Here is a 13341-nt window from a genome sequence, read left to right on the forward strand (position 1 = left end):
GGAAGTACATGAACCAATGGTGGTAAGGTTGAACTAAACCTGTTTGAAGCTTTCAAGTCAAATAGTCTTATGGTGATTTCTCCTCGAGGAATCCAAACTAAAACTGCAATAGCCTAGCCGGCTGTATGATTCAGCTGCTTCCAACAAGGCGTGAGATCTCCGTGCATGTGTCGGCTGTCGGCACGGCCCCAACGAGCGTGCAATGGCACCCACCCGCCATGGCGCTCGTTGATGTGTCCACGGCCAGTGGTTCGAGTCACAGCAGTCAGCACGGCCATTGATGAGGATGCCCTCGGATGGGGAGGGCCGGAGGGGGTGGTGCGTACGTTGCATGAGCATGATGGATATTGATCAGGGGCGGGTATATATAGCAGTAATGGAATCCACAAATGAATTCTCTTCCTAGCGTTTCTTTCAACTACTATATACTTAAAATTTCCCTTCACAATTCAAGCGAAAGCATCGCGAACGTTTAGGCTAGAGAAGACATCAGTAGGATGACTTAACAATGATAGCGGTGTAGCTGAAATGTGGACTGCGACAGAGCTAATTTCAAAAAGGGTCGTGATTAGAGTAGCCTTTAGATGATGTAATCGAAATCGGGGTACCATGGACAATTTAGCCAAGTCACAGGGCACAAGGGGTGCCAACGAGTGGTTGTGGGCACATGGAACGACACCCTGGACTAAGGTTCATAGGGACGCACTGAAGACGAAAACGGTAACTTAATCGAGACAGTCGTGGAAGATGACGTCGAATAACCGAAATTGTCAAACCGTGAAGGATTAGACATCATACCGGCTTTACCAACCCTAGGAACAACTCAAAACAAATGCGTGCACTAATGTTGCCAATACGCGCGAACAAGAATTGAACGGCGTAAACAACGTTGGTAGCAGAGGGGCTAAACCACTGGTCTAGAACGGTAACAGTGGCATCATGAGAAGATGCAGCGGTGGTGCTCGAAGTAGGTGAAAAAGAACCTGACAGTTGACAACGATTATTGCTGGTTCCATGGCCATCCGCTACCGCGGAGTCCCGCGCTGCTGCATAGTGATAGCATTCCCTCCTAGTGTTCGAGGCACCCTGATCCTGGTGTTCTTTAGGGCAAGTTTTATAGTGGAGGTGATAGTCACCCTTAATTTAGTACACATCATCAACTCATTAATTAAGAGGCAATATAGATACAACAAATTACCTCTAGCACACTTGCCCCACATCATACTCCCTCCGTCCTAAAATATAACAATTTCTAGTCTCTAGAATTTGTCCCAAATATAACAACTTCTACACCAACATTCTCTTTTCAACCAATCACAACTCCCCACCATTCAATGTTCCTACATACCTTCACTTCTCATCCAATCACAACCCTTCCCTATTTAATTGTATCTATTTTCTTAATAATAATGTCTAACTCTAAAAATGTTTATATTCTGAAACGGATGGAGTATTAATTTTATTTTATCTGTTTCCTATCAATTCATTGGTCTCTTTGTTATCATCTCTCTTATAGTTTGTATAGAGATTACCTCTTACATGAGAGATGGCTCATTCTCTCTTCTTTCATATCTCTCATCCAGCTCATCATATGAGCTTACATGACATTTAGAGGCAAGTGTGTAGAAGCTTATAGTAGTTGCACTTATCCCCTCAAGTAACCAGTGAAGATTGTGAGCTCCGGACCTCCTGTCATCTCAAGAAAACAAAGAAAAGGAAAAAAAATGACCGTGAACTCGCGGCATGTCGTGAACATAAGGCCCTGTTTAGTTTCGGGGTGAAAAGTTTTGGCATGTAAGTCCAGCGTGGGCGGAGGCAGTGGCCGAGTCCGAGTGGGCTGTCGAATATGCCTGATTCCGCGGTAGCACTGGTATTGCTTTTGACAATAGTGGTAACTGCAGTGCAGACTACAGAGGCTGAATCAGGCGTATTTATTCGGCTACATTTATGATATTGTAGATCAAACGAGTTCGGTGAGCCGAAAATTAGATTGGTTGTTGAAATTAGGATGAGATAAGATTTTATGGATGACTCTCTTCTAGAGCTGAACTTGAAACGGTGATGGTTGCAAGATAACACACCCATTTCAATGCAATACAAAGGAATACAAGATTGGAAAATTTACTGGAGAATGAGAATTGGACTTGAGCACTCAAAAGATATCCAAACAGCTGTCAATCTCGTTGTGTAACTGATGGTTTTCTGACAACAAAATATACTTTCCACCGACACAAAAATGATGAACAATCAATGTGCAACTAAGAACAAAGAATTTGAATTTAGCCTGTGTATGCCCTTATTGACAGGACAAAACAAGGGGGTCAAAAAAATTCAACAAAGAAAAGAATTAACCTGCATCGATGAGGCGCAAGGTACCAATTTGAATAAAGGTGCCACAGCCCACCACCGATCGATCGTTCTGTCCCGTACTCTAGAAGGTGAGAGTGATGCTCCCTTTACCTGAAGCCTCACTAACACTCATCATCATTGTCTACTGCATTATCCTTCAGCTTAAGACTAATTTCTCTAACTGTAGAAAAACCATCCATCAAGCTCACTAATTCAATGAACAGATGGTGCTGGATCTACTCTGTCAAAATTGATGGCTAATAACTGCTTTCCTGGCCCCATTTTTCCTCAATGGAAGTGCTCGTCCCCTCTAGGTATATAATACAGCAGCAGACGTAGCAATCTACCGTCAGATATTTTGTTTCCCAGGTTTAAGTGCATTATGGACTTACATTGCACTCATCCATGAATCGTTCATCTCGTGTAAGAAACCTCTTCCAGTACTTCCTGTAGTCCGGTATACCTAACTCAAGCCAAGGCTTCATATTACCGTTATAATGCAATGATACAGAATTCCGGACAAGTTCCTCTTTGATGGCATAGTCATATCCAAGCCCAGATATAGTCAATCTTTCATCGAGAGGATATATAAGATGTTCAAAGGCAAGCAAGCTTATTGGCAAAGCTGCAGCTCGCACTGAAGCTTCATCATCATTGTGTTGGAACTGTAACAAAATAAGATTACTAAATAAGCTAACAATACATTCTCAGAGAAAAGTTTGAGCAGTTCATTTCAACGACCATAGCAAGTCATGATCCCATATAATTAGCAAATTTGTGGCCCCATGGAACAGAATTACTAAGCACACTATTATGTTTTTGAATTTTAAACAGAGGACTGACCTTTTTCAGTAGTTGAAGGTAATTCTCTGTGACATTATGCTCCCTCCATTTCTCCAAATCAATCACATTCACCCCAGACATCCAAGCACACGACTGCGGATCATATGTTGCTTTACCCAGAAGGTTTCTTAGTTGTCCCATTCTCAGACCACAAAACTTGACAGCACCATTGACCTTATCTCCCATATCAATATTCCACAAGAAAGAGAGATCACGTTGAACAACCACATCATCATCCAACACAATCACCTTCTTTAAATCTTTTAATATTTCTGGGATGAAGAAATGTGAGTGACTGAACACTGATAAATATTCCATTCTGGTTTTCTCACTAGGTCGTTCAAGATTACTGATGAAAACACGAAATTCTTCGGGTAAATATAATTGCTGGGAGCTGAACTCGGGCAAATTCTCCAAAATAATATGCTCATAGTTTATGACATGAACAGCTGACTCCCTGTAGGAGTTCCTTCCAAACCAGTGCTTCATGGCATAGAAATTTTGAGCGTCAGTTAATATATGAAATACTACATTTTCGGTCTCCTGCAAAATCACAAAAAGAAAATCAGAAATGGCAAGTGTAGAGCAGATTCTACCAACTTGAATGTGTTAAAATTTGGTTGCATACCTCAGAATTACTAACAGTTGAGTTGATGACAACAGAAGCTGCAAGTACATTTTTAGATAATATGACATAGTGCCTATGGTCTGGAACATTAAACTTATGCACAGCAGAGTCATCTGAATCCAATGGAGCGGACTTAAAATATTCTACCGTCAACCTCATGTTAAGGCAATGATGACTTTTGGGCATCGTGTGAACACCAAGATTGTACAGATATGCACTCTGCTTCATATGAAAATGAGCTTCATCCTCTGTCATATGAAGTATTTGGCGAAGCTTTCTGTCGACGTTGCTACAATCAACAGTGCATGCTTTAGCTCTTCCTATTGTTTGGTCCATCTTCTCTATCTTGCTTTTGATACTGAAAGCACAATTTAAGTGTTAATTACTAAGAGAACCAGACTGAAATTTCTGTCAAGCTACCAAGGTGCAAGTTCAACATTTACAACTCAGAAAACATAGAAATGTTAAAAGAAAATTTTGACACATGAGTGCTGGATTAAGATATAAAAGACATGGATTTTCAATTCTTTTGCTTGCAGAAGAATCTATGCAGTACATAGATGATCTAGTTACCACCCCCACACAAAAGAGGATGTTTTAGTTTTCACAGTTTTAACTCAAAAGATGGACCCTGAAAGCATTGAAGGGGGCAATCACAATATGCATGCTAGGTACTTACAACGATGGTAGATCAGCATCAACAATGGACTCACTGAGAACCCTCTCATGTTCTTGAATATTTTGCTTCAACCCACGAGTCAGTGCCTCCTTTCCTTTTAGTTTGGCAATGCTTGGGTAGTACGAGCGAGCTACAAATAGCTGATCTTTTAGTCTTTTCACAATGGTGTCTTTCATAACTTCTTTGTGCTCTATGGACCAGAGGCAGTAACTCCCAAATTCAAGCTGACAAGCCTTAGCCTTTTCCACATCGTCCGCATTTTGAACTTTGGCAGGTTTCATGTTATTGCCACTAATAACCTGAAACCAGTAAATGTTTATTCAAACAAAATGTATCAGCACATTTCTCATTAAAAACGACAACCAAATTACAACCTAGCCTAAGGTCATAGATGTAACTGCAACTAGCCAAGAGCCATACTTCTGTACGTTGAACTGGAACTGGTACTGACTTTGCCTTTGGCTTCAGTGGTTCAATTTTTGGTGGAGGGGGGACTGCAGACAGGTGCCAATTATTGAGTCAATAAGACAGTCAAATAAAATATGAGTTTACTAAGGGAACAAAAAAAATAGAATAGAATAGATGGACTACTCATACACAGCTTGAGCACACAAAACACCATTTATGAATAGAAGTCACCATCTTGCCACACTATACATGAATGTAAATATTAAAACTAGTAAACTGCAGGTGTTGGGATATTGAATAGTAACTGGTCTTCATCCTCAATAGCCCCAAAATGATGTATAACTGCATTGTTTTTTAATATTATCCAAATAAACATTTTCCTACAAAATTGAAAAACAATCTATGCTTCTTTTCTTCAAAGTTGTACATTAAATTGCCCAAATGGCACTTCCTGTATTTTTTTAATAGTTTTGACATATATACAACTGAGTCTAATTTATAATATTTCTAATCTTATAACCAATACCTTTTGGGTTAGCACTAACTTTGGAAGGGACATTATCACTATGGTGATGTGAGTTTATACCGCCCCTGTGAATCATCTCAGGTGTATCCTGAAAAAGGAAGAGAAAAGGGTGTGAGGAATAAGGGATTTTACAATACATATGGAGCTGTTATGGAATGCAGTATTTATTAAGAACAAAAGAAGCAAATTAATTACTAATTCTATATTTCTGCAGGCATAGATCTTCCAGATCCTTCGCAGTTCATAATCATGAACAAAGAGACTAGAATAGAGGGAGGTACTATTGATATGCAATATTGCTTTGCTCATTGGCTATGTCGGGGGTAGTTCGTAGCAGTTGGATTTTGTGGCTCAAATCGTGTTAGCATGCCATATCTCAGTTGTCATACTCAGTCCAAGAGAAATAGTATAGAAGCAGTGCAGTCTACGGCATTATGACTAGTTCGCCAAATTCTCCAAAAGCTGACAAAAAACCCGTTTCACTGGATAAGTTCAATTTGACATGGTCTGTCTTGATATGCTCTCCAGTCGTAAACTCAGTTGTGTTATGGCCAGTTGTTTTATCTACCATGCCATACAAATTTTAAAAGAACAAAAATACATTTGAATGCAAATGCACCTAAACCAGGTAGTTTTTATTAAAACCCAGTAACCAACCAAGAATCTAAACCACGTTAGGAGGAATGAGGGATACAACGACATGTCCAGCCTATGAAAAATAAAATGCTAATGTTATTAGTTTAATGGTTATTCATGTTTTGTCCTTCTCCATAGAGGTGAAAATGCAATACAAAGGCCAAGCTACTAACCTTCGTCAACATGATCATGTCAGAGTTTTACATTGCATGACTATGTCAAAATCCACCAAGCTAGCACAAGGCACAATGCCGTACGGATTAATCACTATCACTACGTAACAAAAAGATCACAGAAAATCACTAACCTTTGTCTCTGCGTTAGCACCACTGCCATCTTCCGGCTTCACTACGGTTACTCCACCGCTCCTTTCCAACCCCATGCGTCCGAATGAAGGCAAATCAATCTCCTGTACCAAACACAAATCACCAAAATAGCAATGAGTGACACATATTGTCCCAAACAAACAGCATTTTCGTAAGAAAACATCCACACAAGACTATCAAAAACTAGTTCAATATGCACATTTCTAGAAACAACAAGTTACCTGTTGGGGGCGCTCATCCGTCACATACACTGCATCAGAAACATCCAAACCAATCAGAAAACTGACCCCCAAAAAACACAATCCCCAATAAGAGAACAGGAATACCACCAAAACAACCCAATATCCCGCACACTAAACGACAAGGAAGGAACCAGCGAGCCCCCGGAACAGATCCGCCGGGAACGGCGCCGATCCGATCGGGGGGGAGGCCGCGGCGGCACCCGCATTCCCCCGAATCCGGGGGGGCTCGAGCCGCGTCGCGTCGCGAGGGGTGGGGGCGAACGTGTCGGCCGCGGAGAACTCACCGGCAGGGAAGCGGTTGAAGAGGAAGGCGATCGGCACGAGCAGCGAGCAGAAGACGAGCGCCAGCACCGCCAGCCGCGGGCCCCTCCGCCTCTTCGCCGGCGGGGGCGTCGCCTTCATCGCCTCCTCCTCCCACCACCACCACCACTCCTAGCGATCTCCACCGCCTCTTCCTCCCCCTCCTCCTCCGCCGCCTCTCCCGACTCCTCTATCGATCATGCCACACCGCCTCCACCTCCACCGTCACCGCCACCGCCGCGGGGCAGCGCAGACGAATGCCTCCCGGCGGCTGGGGCCAATGGCGCGGGGGCGGCGGCGTGGGGTGGCGCTCGAGTCGATCGATCGGGGCGGGGCGGGGCGAGGCGAGATGCTCGGATTGGTTAGTGTGCGCGAGAAGCAAGGGGAGCGGAGAGGAATAAACAGCGCTGCGCGTCCTAGGGAAAGAGAGATGGAAGATGGGAGAGGATTTTTGCTTTGGCATAAAACAAGTGTGTTGCGGTGCGATGTGATATACGCCAAAGAGAATAACCCCCCCCCCCCCCCCGCCCTCTCTCTCTCTCTCTGGAGATATGTATGTTTTTCACTTTGGAGATTTGATTTATTTCGATTTGCTTTGCTGTTTAGTTTAACTCCGGCCAACTGGTTCGCATATTATGAGATCAGCGGCGGGGACAAGGGATCTTCTGCGGCGAACGATGTGGATGCATGTGGTTTTGAACTTTTGGAGGTTTTCCCCCAACAACCTGGAGTATGCTCGTGCTCGATGTCTCTATTAATTTTGCGTTTGTGAGCATAGTAACCTCTCTAGGAAATGCTATATATATACTTGTTTATTTTTCTATTTTCCATGTACCTAAAATAATGTCTAGGTATGATTCATGGTTTATGATCATACTATTGTGCTAATACATATAGATATCTTTACTGCCAGCAAAATAATAAAAGAAACGATAACCAAATCATCATTGGTCATAAAGAATGAAATTTCGGTACTATTCATAATCGAAGATTAACACAACTCAATATATGTCAAATAATTATTTTTTATTAGGATTTATTGTATCTGTGTCATTACAAATTTATCAATTCCTTTTTTAAAAAATACCATCACTCTTTGTGATACCTGCTAAATGCCACTTAAATTTTCTAAAATTTGAATCGTGCCACAGCCATCAAGTTTGTTGTCTTCTTACCCAACACATTTCGGTGTAAGACAAGCGCAACAAGGCCAGCAGCGCCTAAGCCCCCAGAGCAAGAAAGGTCGATGACGAAGAGGTACGACACGGCAAGGACGGCACGCAAACAGAGAGAGCGAGTCCTAGTGGCGTATGAGGTCGGCATCAAGGGTAGCCACCGCCTTGCATAGTTCTCGCGCAGTCTCAGCCACCGCCATCACCTGACGAGCAGCGAGCTGAAGCCCACAGTGGATGTGATCAACCCCACCTACGACAGAAGAACAAATGGCAACTCTTTGTAGGAAAACTTTGATTCTCTTTCAGCAACAGAAATTTGTTGAACTTTTACTTGGCTGGGGAAGGTCATCGTTAGCTTCAATCAGCACCCCATTTAGTTGCCAAGCTCATTCCTACTTAGTCTCAGATCCAGATGGAATGTGGTTGGGGAGAAAGTGATATAAAACTTGGTGGTGATGGCACAATTTGAATTTTAGAAAAATTGAGTGACACCTAGTATGTTTCACGAATAGTAATGTTATTTTACCAAATTGATAAATTTATCATGGCATGGATCCAATTAACACTTATTATTAATAAACACATTTTGTTTACTTGATTCTCTATAATATGTTTTTGTCAACCTTTGTAAAGTTTGATCACTATATCTGAAGCTGTCTAGATTTTGTTGGGATGCTTTCATAATGATATAATTTTAGAATTATATATTTACTCGCAAAATTATAAAAAGTAGCAAGCAGAATTATCTCTAAGAAAAAAACATTACGTAGAAAAAATAACTAAAGCAAAACGAATTGATCAAATAAAAATATAAAATACAAATTATATTTAAAAAAATGTGATGATATTTGACTTTAAATGTGATATATCACCAGATGATGCATGTTACGGAGTAGTTTTTAAATTGGTCTAACTTATTTGATCCCCTCGATAAAAACCTTGTTTGGTCCCATTCTAAATGTAGGGCGTGCAAAGTGACAACAAACACACCACACAACGGCATATCCACAAAAGATCAACCGCTTCCGATTACTACCAGTAGATAGTATCACCAACTCATTTAAATTTAATGACAATGACGCGCATGTGCATTTTTCTACCGAAATAATATTTACTCCCTGCTAGTAGTAATACTACTACTCCGTATTACACTAATCTTGACCTTATGGCTACTTTTTCCTGGCTACACGAATGCCTGAAAACTGAAAGAGTGGTCAGGAAAATATGGAAAGGTGATGAATGATGATGATGATGATGGATCTCCCGCTTTCCTGTTCATTTTCTAACTTTACTCTCTTTTCTGTTGAAGAGAGAAAACAAATTCTGGCTAGACTCACTACAAGTCTAGGGGGCTATTTGAATAGAGGCTAACTTTACCATAGCTCGATTTGCTATAAGTGTGGTAAGCCACACAAAGTGTGGCCAACAATTTGTTGGCCACAACTATGGCAAACTTTGGCTAGCAAATGAGAGTATGACGCGTGGGCCAATGTGCTAGTAAAGTGTGGCTTGACTCAACTGCGGCACGCAACCAAACACTAGCCTGAAAAATTGTGGCACGCCTAAGATCTGGTGTGGCAAACTGAGGCCACCAACCAAACAGCCCTAGAACATGCAGGAGTACTGATTTAGTAGCACCTTTAAATGCTTCAGCTAGGGGGGTGTTTGGAGAGAGGCCTCTCTACCTAAACTTTAGCCCCTCTCCCCTAGATCTAACTACTGCAGACAATTCCATGCCTTTCCCTTACTAAGGGTGTGTTTAGTTCCATATCAAAATTAAAAGTTTGACTAGAATTAGAAGTTTAAAGAAAAAATTTAAAAGTTTATGTGTGTAGGAAAATTTTAATGTGATGAAAAAGTTAAAAGTTTGAAGAAAAAATTAGAAACTAAACAAGGGCCAAGCAACATGCATCGATGCGAAGTGAATAGAAGGTTCTAAAGTACACTTACAATATATAGCCCACATACTTGTCAAGGAAAGAACCCTCTTGCGTTATTTCCCCATCTCTGTTTTTTTCATAGGCCTTTTTCAAGTTTAGGTTTGTCGGTGCTTTTAAATAATATTGGCATTCCCATTTTCGCGCCCAATCGTGTGTTAAGAATCAATAGGAATGGTGCATGGATGATATATATTGATATAGTAGGACAAACCTTATTGGGCACACATCCTTCAAATTGAAGGCTTCATTGCTCTTTTTTATTTGTTGTGTGTGGACCTAACACCGGAGATTATATCCAAAGAAAGACAAGAAACGGAGCAACGATTGGAGTAGGCTTTCTGTTTCGTTTTGCGTCGCTTTCTTCATTAGCTACCGCCGGTCCCGACGGAAGTCGGATTGTGCAAGAAAGGTTTAGAACCTGAACAGATTGTTTGTATCCATTTAGTGCTTGCACATGGCCACAATTTTTTATTTAATTTATCATTTAAACAAAGGAAAAAATGCGGCATAGAAATACTTATGCGGGGTTAGGAATTCCTATATTTCTAAGGAATTCCATGGAACTTGAATGGTTTCCAGCATTAAGACCGATCCTCCACCATTTCATCACGTAATTTTGAGTAATTAATATTTTTGTAAATCTATAGCAAATTGAATCCATATGTTAGTGACTCAAAGTCACATGTCTTTAAAAAGTCGATCTCTTTCCTTATATCATTAGGTTATACTCCCTCCGTTTCAAAATGTTTGACACCATTGACTTTTTAGTACGTGTTTGACCATTCGTCTTATTCGTCTTATTCAAAAAATTTAAGTAATTAATTATTCTTTTCATATCATTTGATTCATTGTTAAACATACTTTCATGTACACATATAGTTTTACATATTTCACAAATTTTTTTAATAAGACGAACGGTTAAACATGTGCTAAAAAGTCAACGATGTTAAACATTTTGAAACGGAGGGAGTATAAGATTATATTGCTGTGCACCATGTATTAATAGTTGAAAACCATATTTGTTTTCTTCCCCATTTTGGCACCGTGTTTCCTAATCATTTTATGGATTTATTAGCTCCAAGCTGGCCCTTAATTAAAACAGTTTACTGTTCATAGTACTGCGTACAGTACTTGCCATAAACATAAGCCACCCATCCAAAGAAAAACATCCCAAGCAATGAAAAACCGGAATATACACCATGCCAACGGAGCAAACATGTCACGAGCCAGCCATGTCGCCTCGGTAGGAGTGGACTCCAAATGCTACCGGTCATTTCGCCTGCGGTCTGCGGAAACCTGCGCCCTTCGTACCACAGCTTTTCTGCCTTTCTCCTCCGATCCGCGGCAGCATCCCACCGTAGCCGTTGTCTCTGATGATTTCGGCTCGGCGCGACGAGGAGGGGACGATACAAAAGACGCGAAACCGCTGACCCCCTACACGGCTACACCCATACCGCGCCGCGTGAACGGGACCAAGCAAACCCGCGTGCGTATCCCCACCCCATTCCCCCGTTCACCACGGCGAAAACCGACGTGCGCCCCGCCGTTTCGACGACGCCGAAGGCCCGGACAGCAGCGGCAGGCCGGCAACCACAACCGCTTCGGGATTTCCGGCTCGACGAAAACACTACATTAACCAATAGTACTAAATGGTAAACTTAGGGTCTGTTCACTTTTGATGCCAAAAAAAACTTACCAAATTTCGACAATTTAACAGCAAACTAAATGTAGCCACTTATTTAGTAACTTTACCAAAATTCGGTAAGGTTAAAAATGACATCAAAGTAAACATGCCTATATTGCTCTGTTTTTCTCCCCTTTTTTTGCGAGATATCACTCTATTTTCTGATAGGGATATCACTCTCTTTGAAGTTTGAATGTTAAAATTCATATCGTTAGATTTGTTTTGCAACATGCATCCATAGCATTGTATAGTTTCTATAGTCCTAAAAATATATTGTTGAAAAAATAGTGACAATCATGTGCACAATCTACTCAACGATGTCACCAAAAGTAGGCAATATAATTATTTAACATGAGACTTGAAAATCAAAGTTATGGAAATAAGGGAATGTTTGGGAGAGAGAGGCTCTCACAATAAGACTTATTGTTTTGTGAGAGGGGCTCCCAAACACCCCCTAACAAGGCCAATAAACAGCTACTCCTTCATCTGCTCCTCTCAAAGAAAGGACGAACTAACTCCCCCATGTGTCAGGAAGTGTACGGTGGTAGGTGATCACTTTATTAGCAGCATACGACGGGGAGACATTATCATCAGCAAACGGCCGCCTGGGATGGCCATTCTTGGTGTACGTGTGCTCCGCATGTGAACTCACCGTAATTAAGCTGTTAAGTCCGAGATGCGCTGCTATTAACAACTCCGCAGCGCGTGCTTACTCATGATACATGCTACTAGTTGTCTTGTTAATCTATCGGCTAATTTGCCCGGTGCTGACACGTAAATGGGATGGCAGATACTAATATCATACTAGAGGCCTGAGTAAACCGAGACCATGGATTCATTGGATTGGGCCGGTTGTAGGAAAATAACTCATGGCACTGTGCCAGGTGCCAGGTCGTTTATTCTAAGCGAGAATCGGCAGTGTCAGGCTCTGGAAAATGAACGGAAAGAGACGACGAGAGAAGCCATCCTTCCCTAGATACACGACTGTTACTACAGGCCGGCTTATCCAGCAACATCCAACGAGACGAGACAGGGAGGGTATAAAAAAAAAAGGAACACCCCCATGCTCTCGTCACTTTTGATTGTGTTTAGTCTCCTTTAAACTTTAAAAAAATCTGTCACATTAAATATTTAGACACCTATATAGAGCATTAAATATAAATGAAAAAAATAATTACACAGTTCACATGTAAATTACGAGATGTATCTTTTGAGCCTAATTACATTATGATTTGATAATGTGGTGCTACAGTAACCATTTGCTAATGACGGATTAATTAGGCTTAATAAATTCATCTCGCAATTTATAAGAATCTGTAATTTATTTTATTATTAGTTTACGTTTAATATTTTAAATGTGTGTTCATATACTTTTAAAAAAATAGCTGTGGAACTAAACACGGCCTTTGTCAGTTCTACGGTAGTTCAGCCCGTCATGTAGTTTAAAGACCACCGGTATGATCGTAACTTTGTCAGAGGAGGAAGAGTTGGTTTTTATATCACGTTCAGTTTGAGCGTTGCTTTTGGAAGCCCAGCACGCAAAGCGGCTCGTCCAACTTTTGATGTTAGCGAGGGAAGGGTAAAGAACGTGCAAAGAGCAGAAAA

The 13341-nt window shown here is 41.2% G+C and overlaps 1 protein-coding gene across 1 annotated transcript; it reads right to left on the bottom strand.

The window, feature by feature from the left end:
• Window positions 1-2160: 2160 nt before the first annotated feature.
• On the bottom strand, window positions 2161-7398 carry LOC4332727 (probable galacturonosyltransferase 7). Its single transcript, NM_001417660.1, has 9 exons — window positions 6922-7398; window positions 6617-6645; window positions 6377-6478; window positions 5434-5521; window positions 4920-4993; window positions 4500-4798; window positions 3821-4178; window positions 3193-3735; window positions 2161-3014 (listed from the first exon to the last, which is right to left on the bottom strand). The coding sequence occupies exons 1-9, from the start codon at window positions 7037-7039 to the stop codon at window positions 2730-2732; spliced, it is 1896 nt and encodes a 631-aa protein (NP_001404589.1). The 5' UTR covers window positions 7040-7398; the 3' UTR covers window positions 2161-2729.
• Window positions 7399-13341: the final 5943 nt, after the last annotated feature.

This window comes from Oryza sativa, chromosome 3 (genome assembly GCF_034140825.1).
Source record: "Oryza sativa Japonica Group chromosome 3, ASM3414082v1".
Classification (NCBI taxonomy): domain Eukaryota; kingdom Viridiplantae; phylum Streptophyta; class Magnoliopsida; order Poales; family Poaceae; genus Oryza; species Oryza sativa.

Excerpts from the sequence above, each read along its gene's own strand:
- LOC4332727 (NM_001417660.1), bottom strand. The coding sequence starts at position 7,039 with ATGAAGGCGACGCCCCCGCCGGCGAAGAGGCGGAGGGGCCCGCGGCTG. Across the intron at positions 6,646-6,921 it reads CTTCAACCGCTTCCCTGCCG|TGTATGTGACGGATGAGCGC; the intron begins GTGAGTTCTCCG and ends TTTCTGATGCAG. Across the intron at positions 6,479-6,616 it reads CGGATGAGCGCCCCCAACAG|GAGATTGATTTGCCTTCATT; the intron begins GTAACTTGTTGT and ends TGTTTGGTACAG.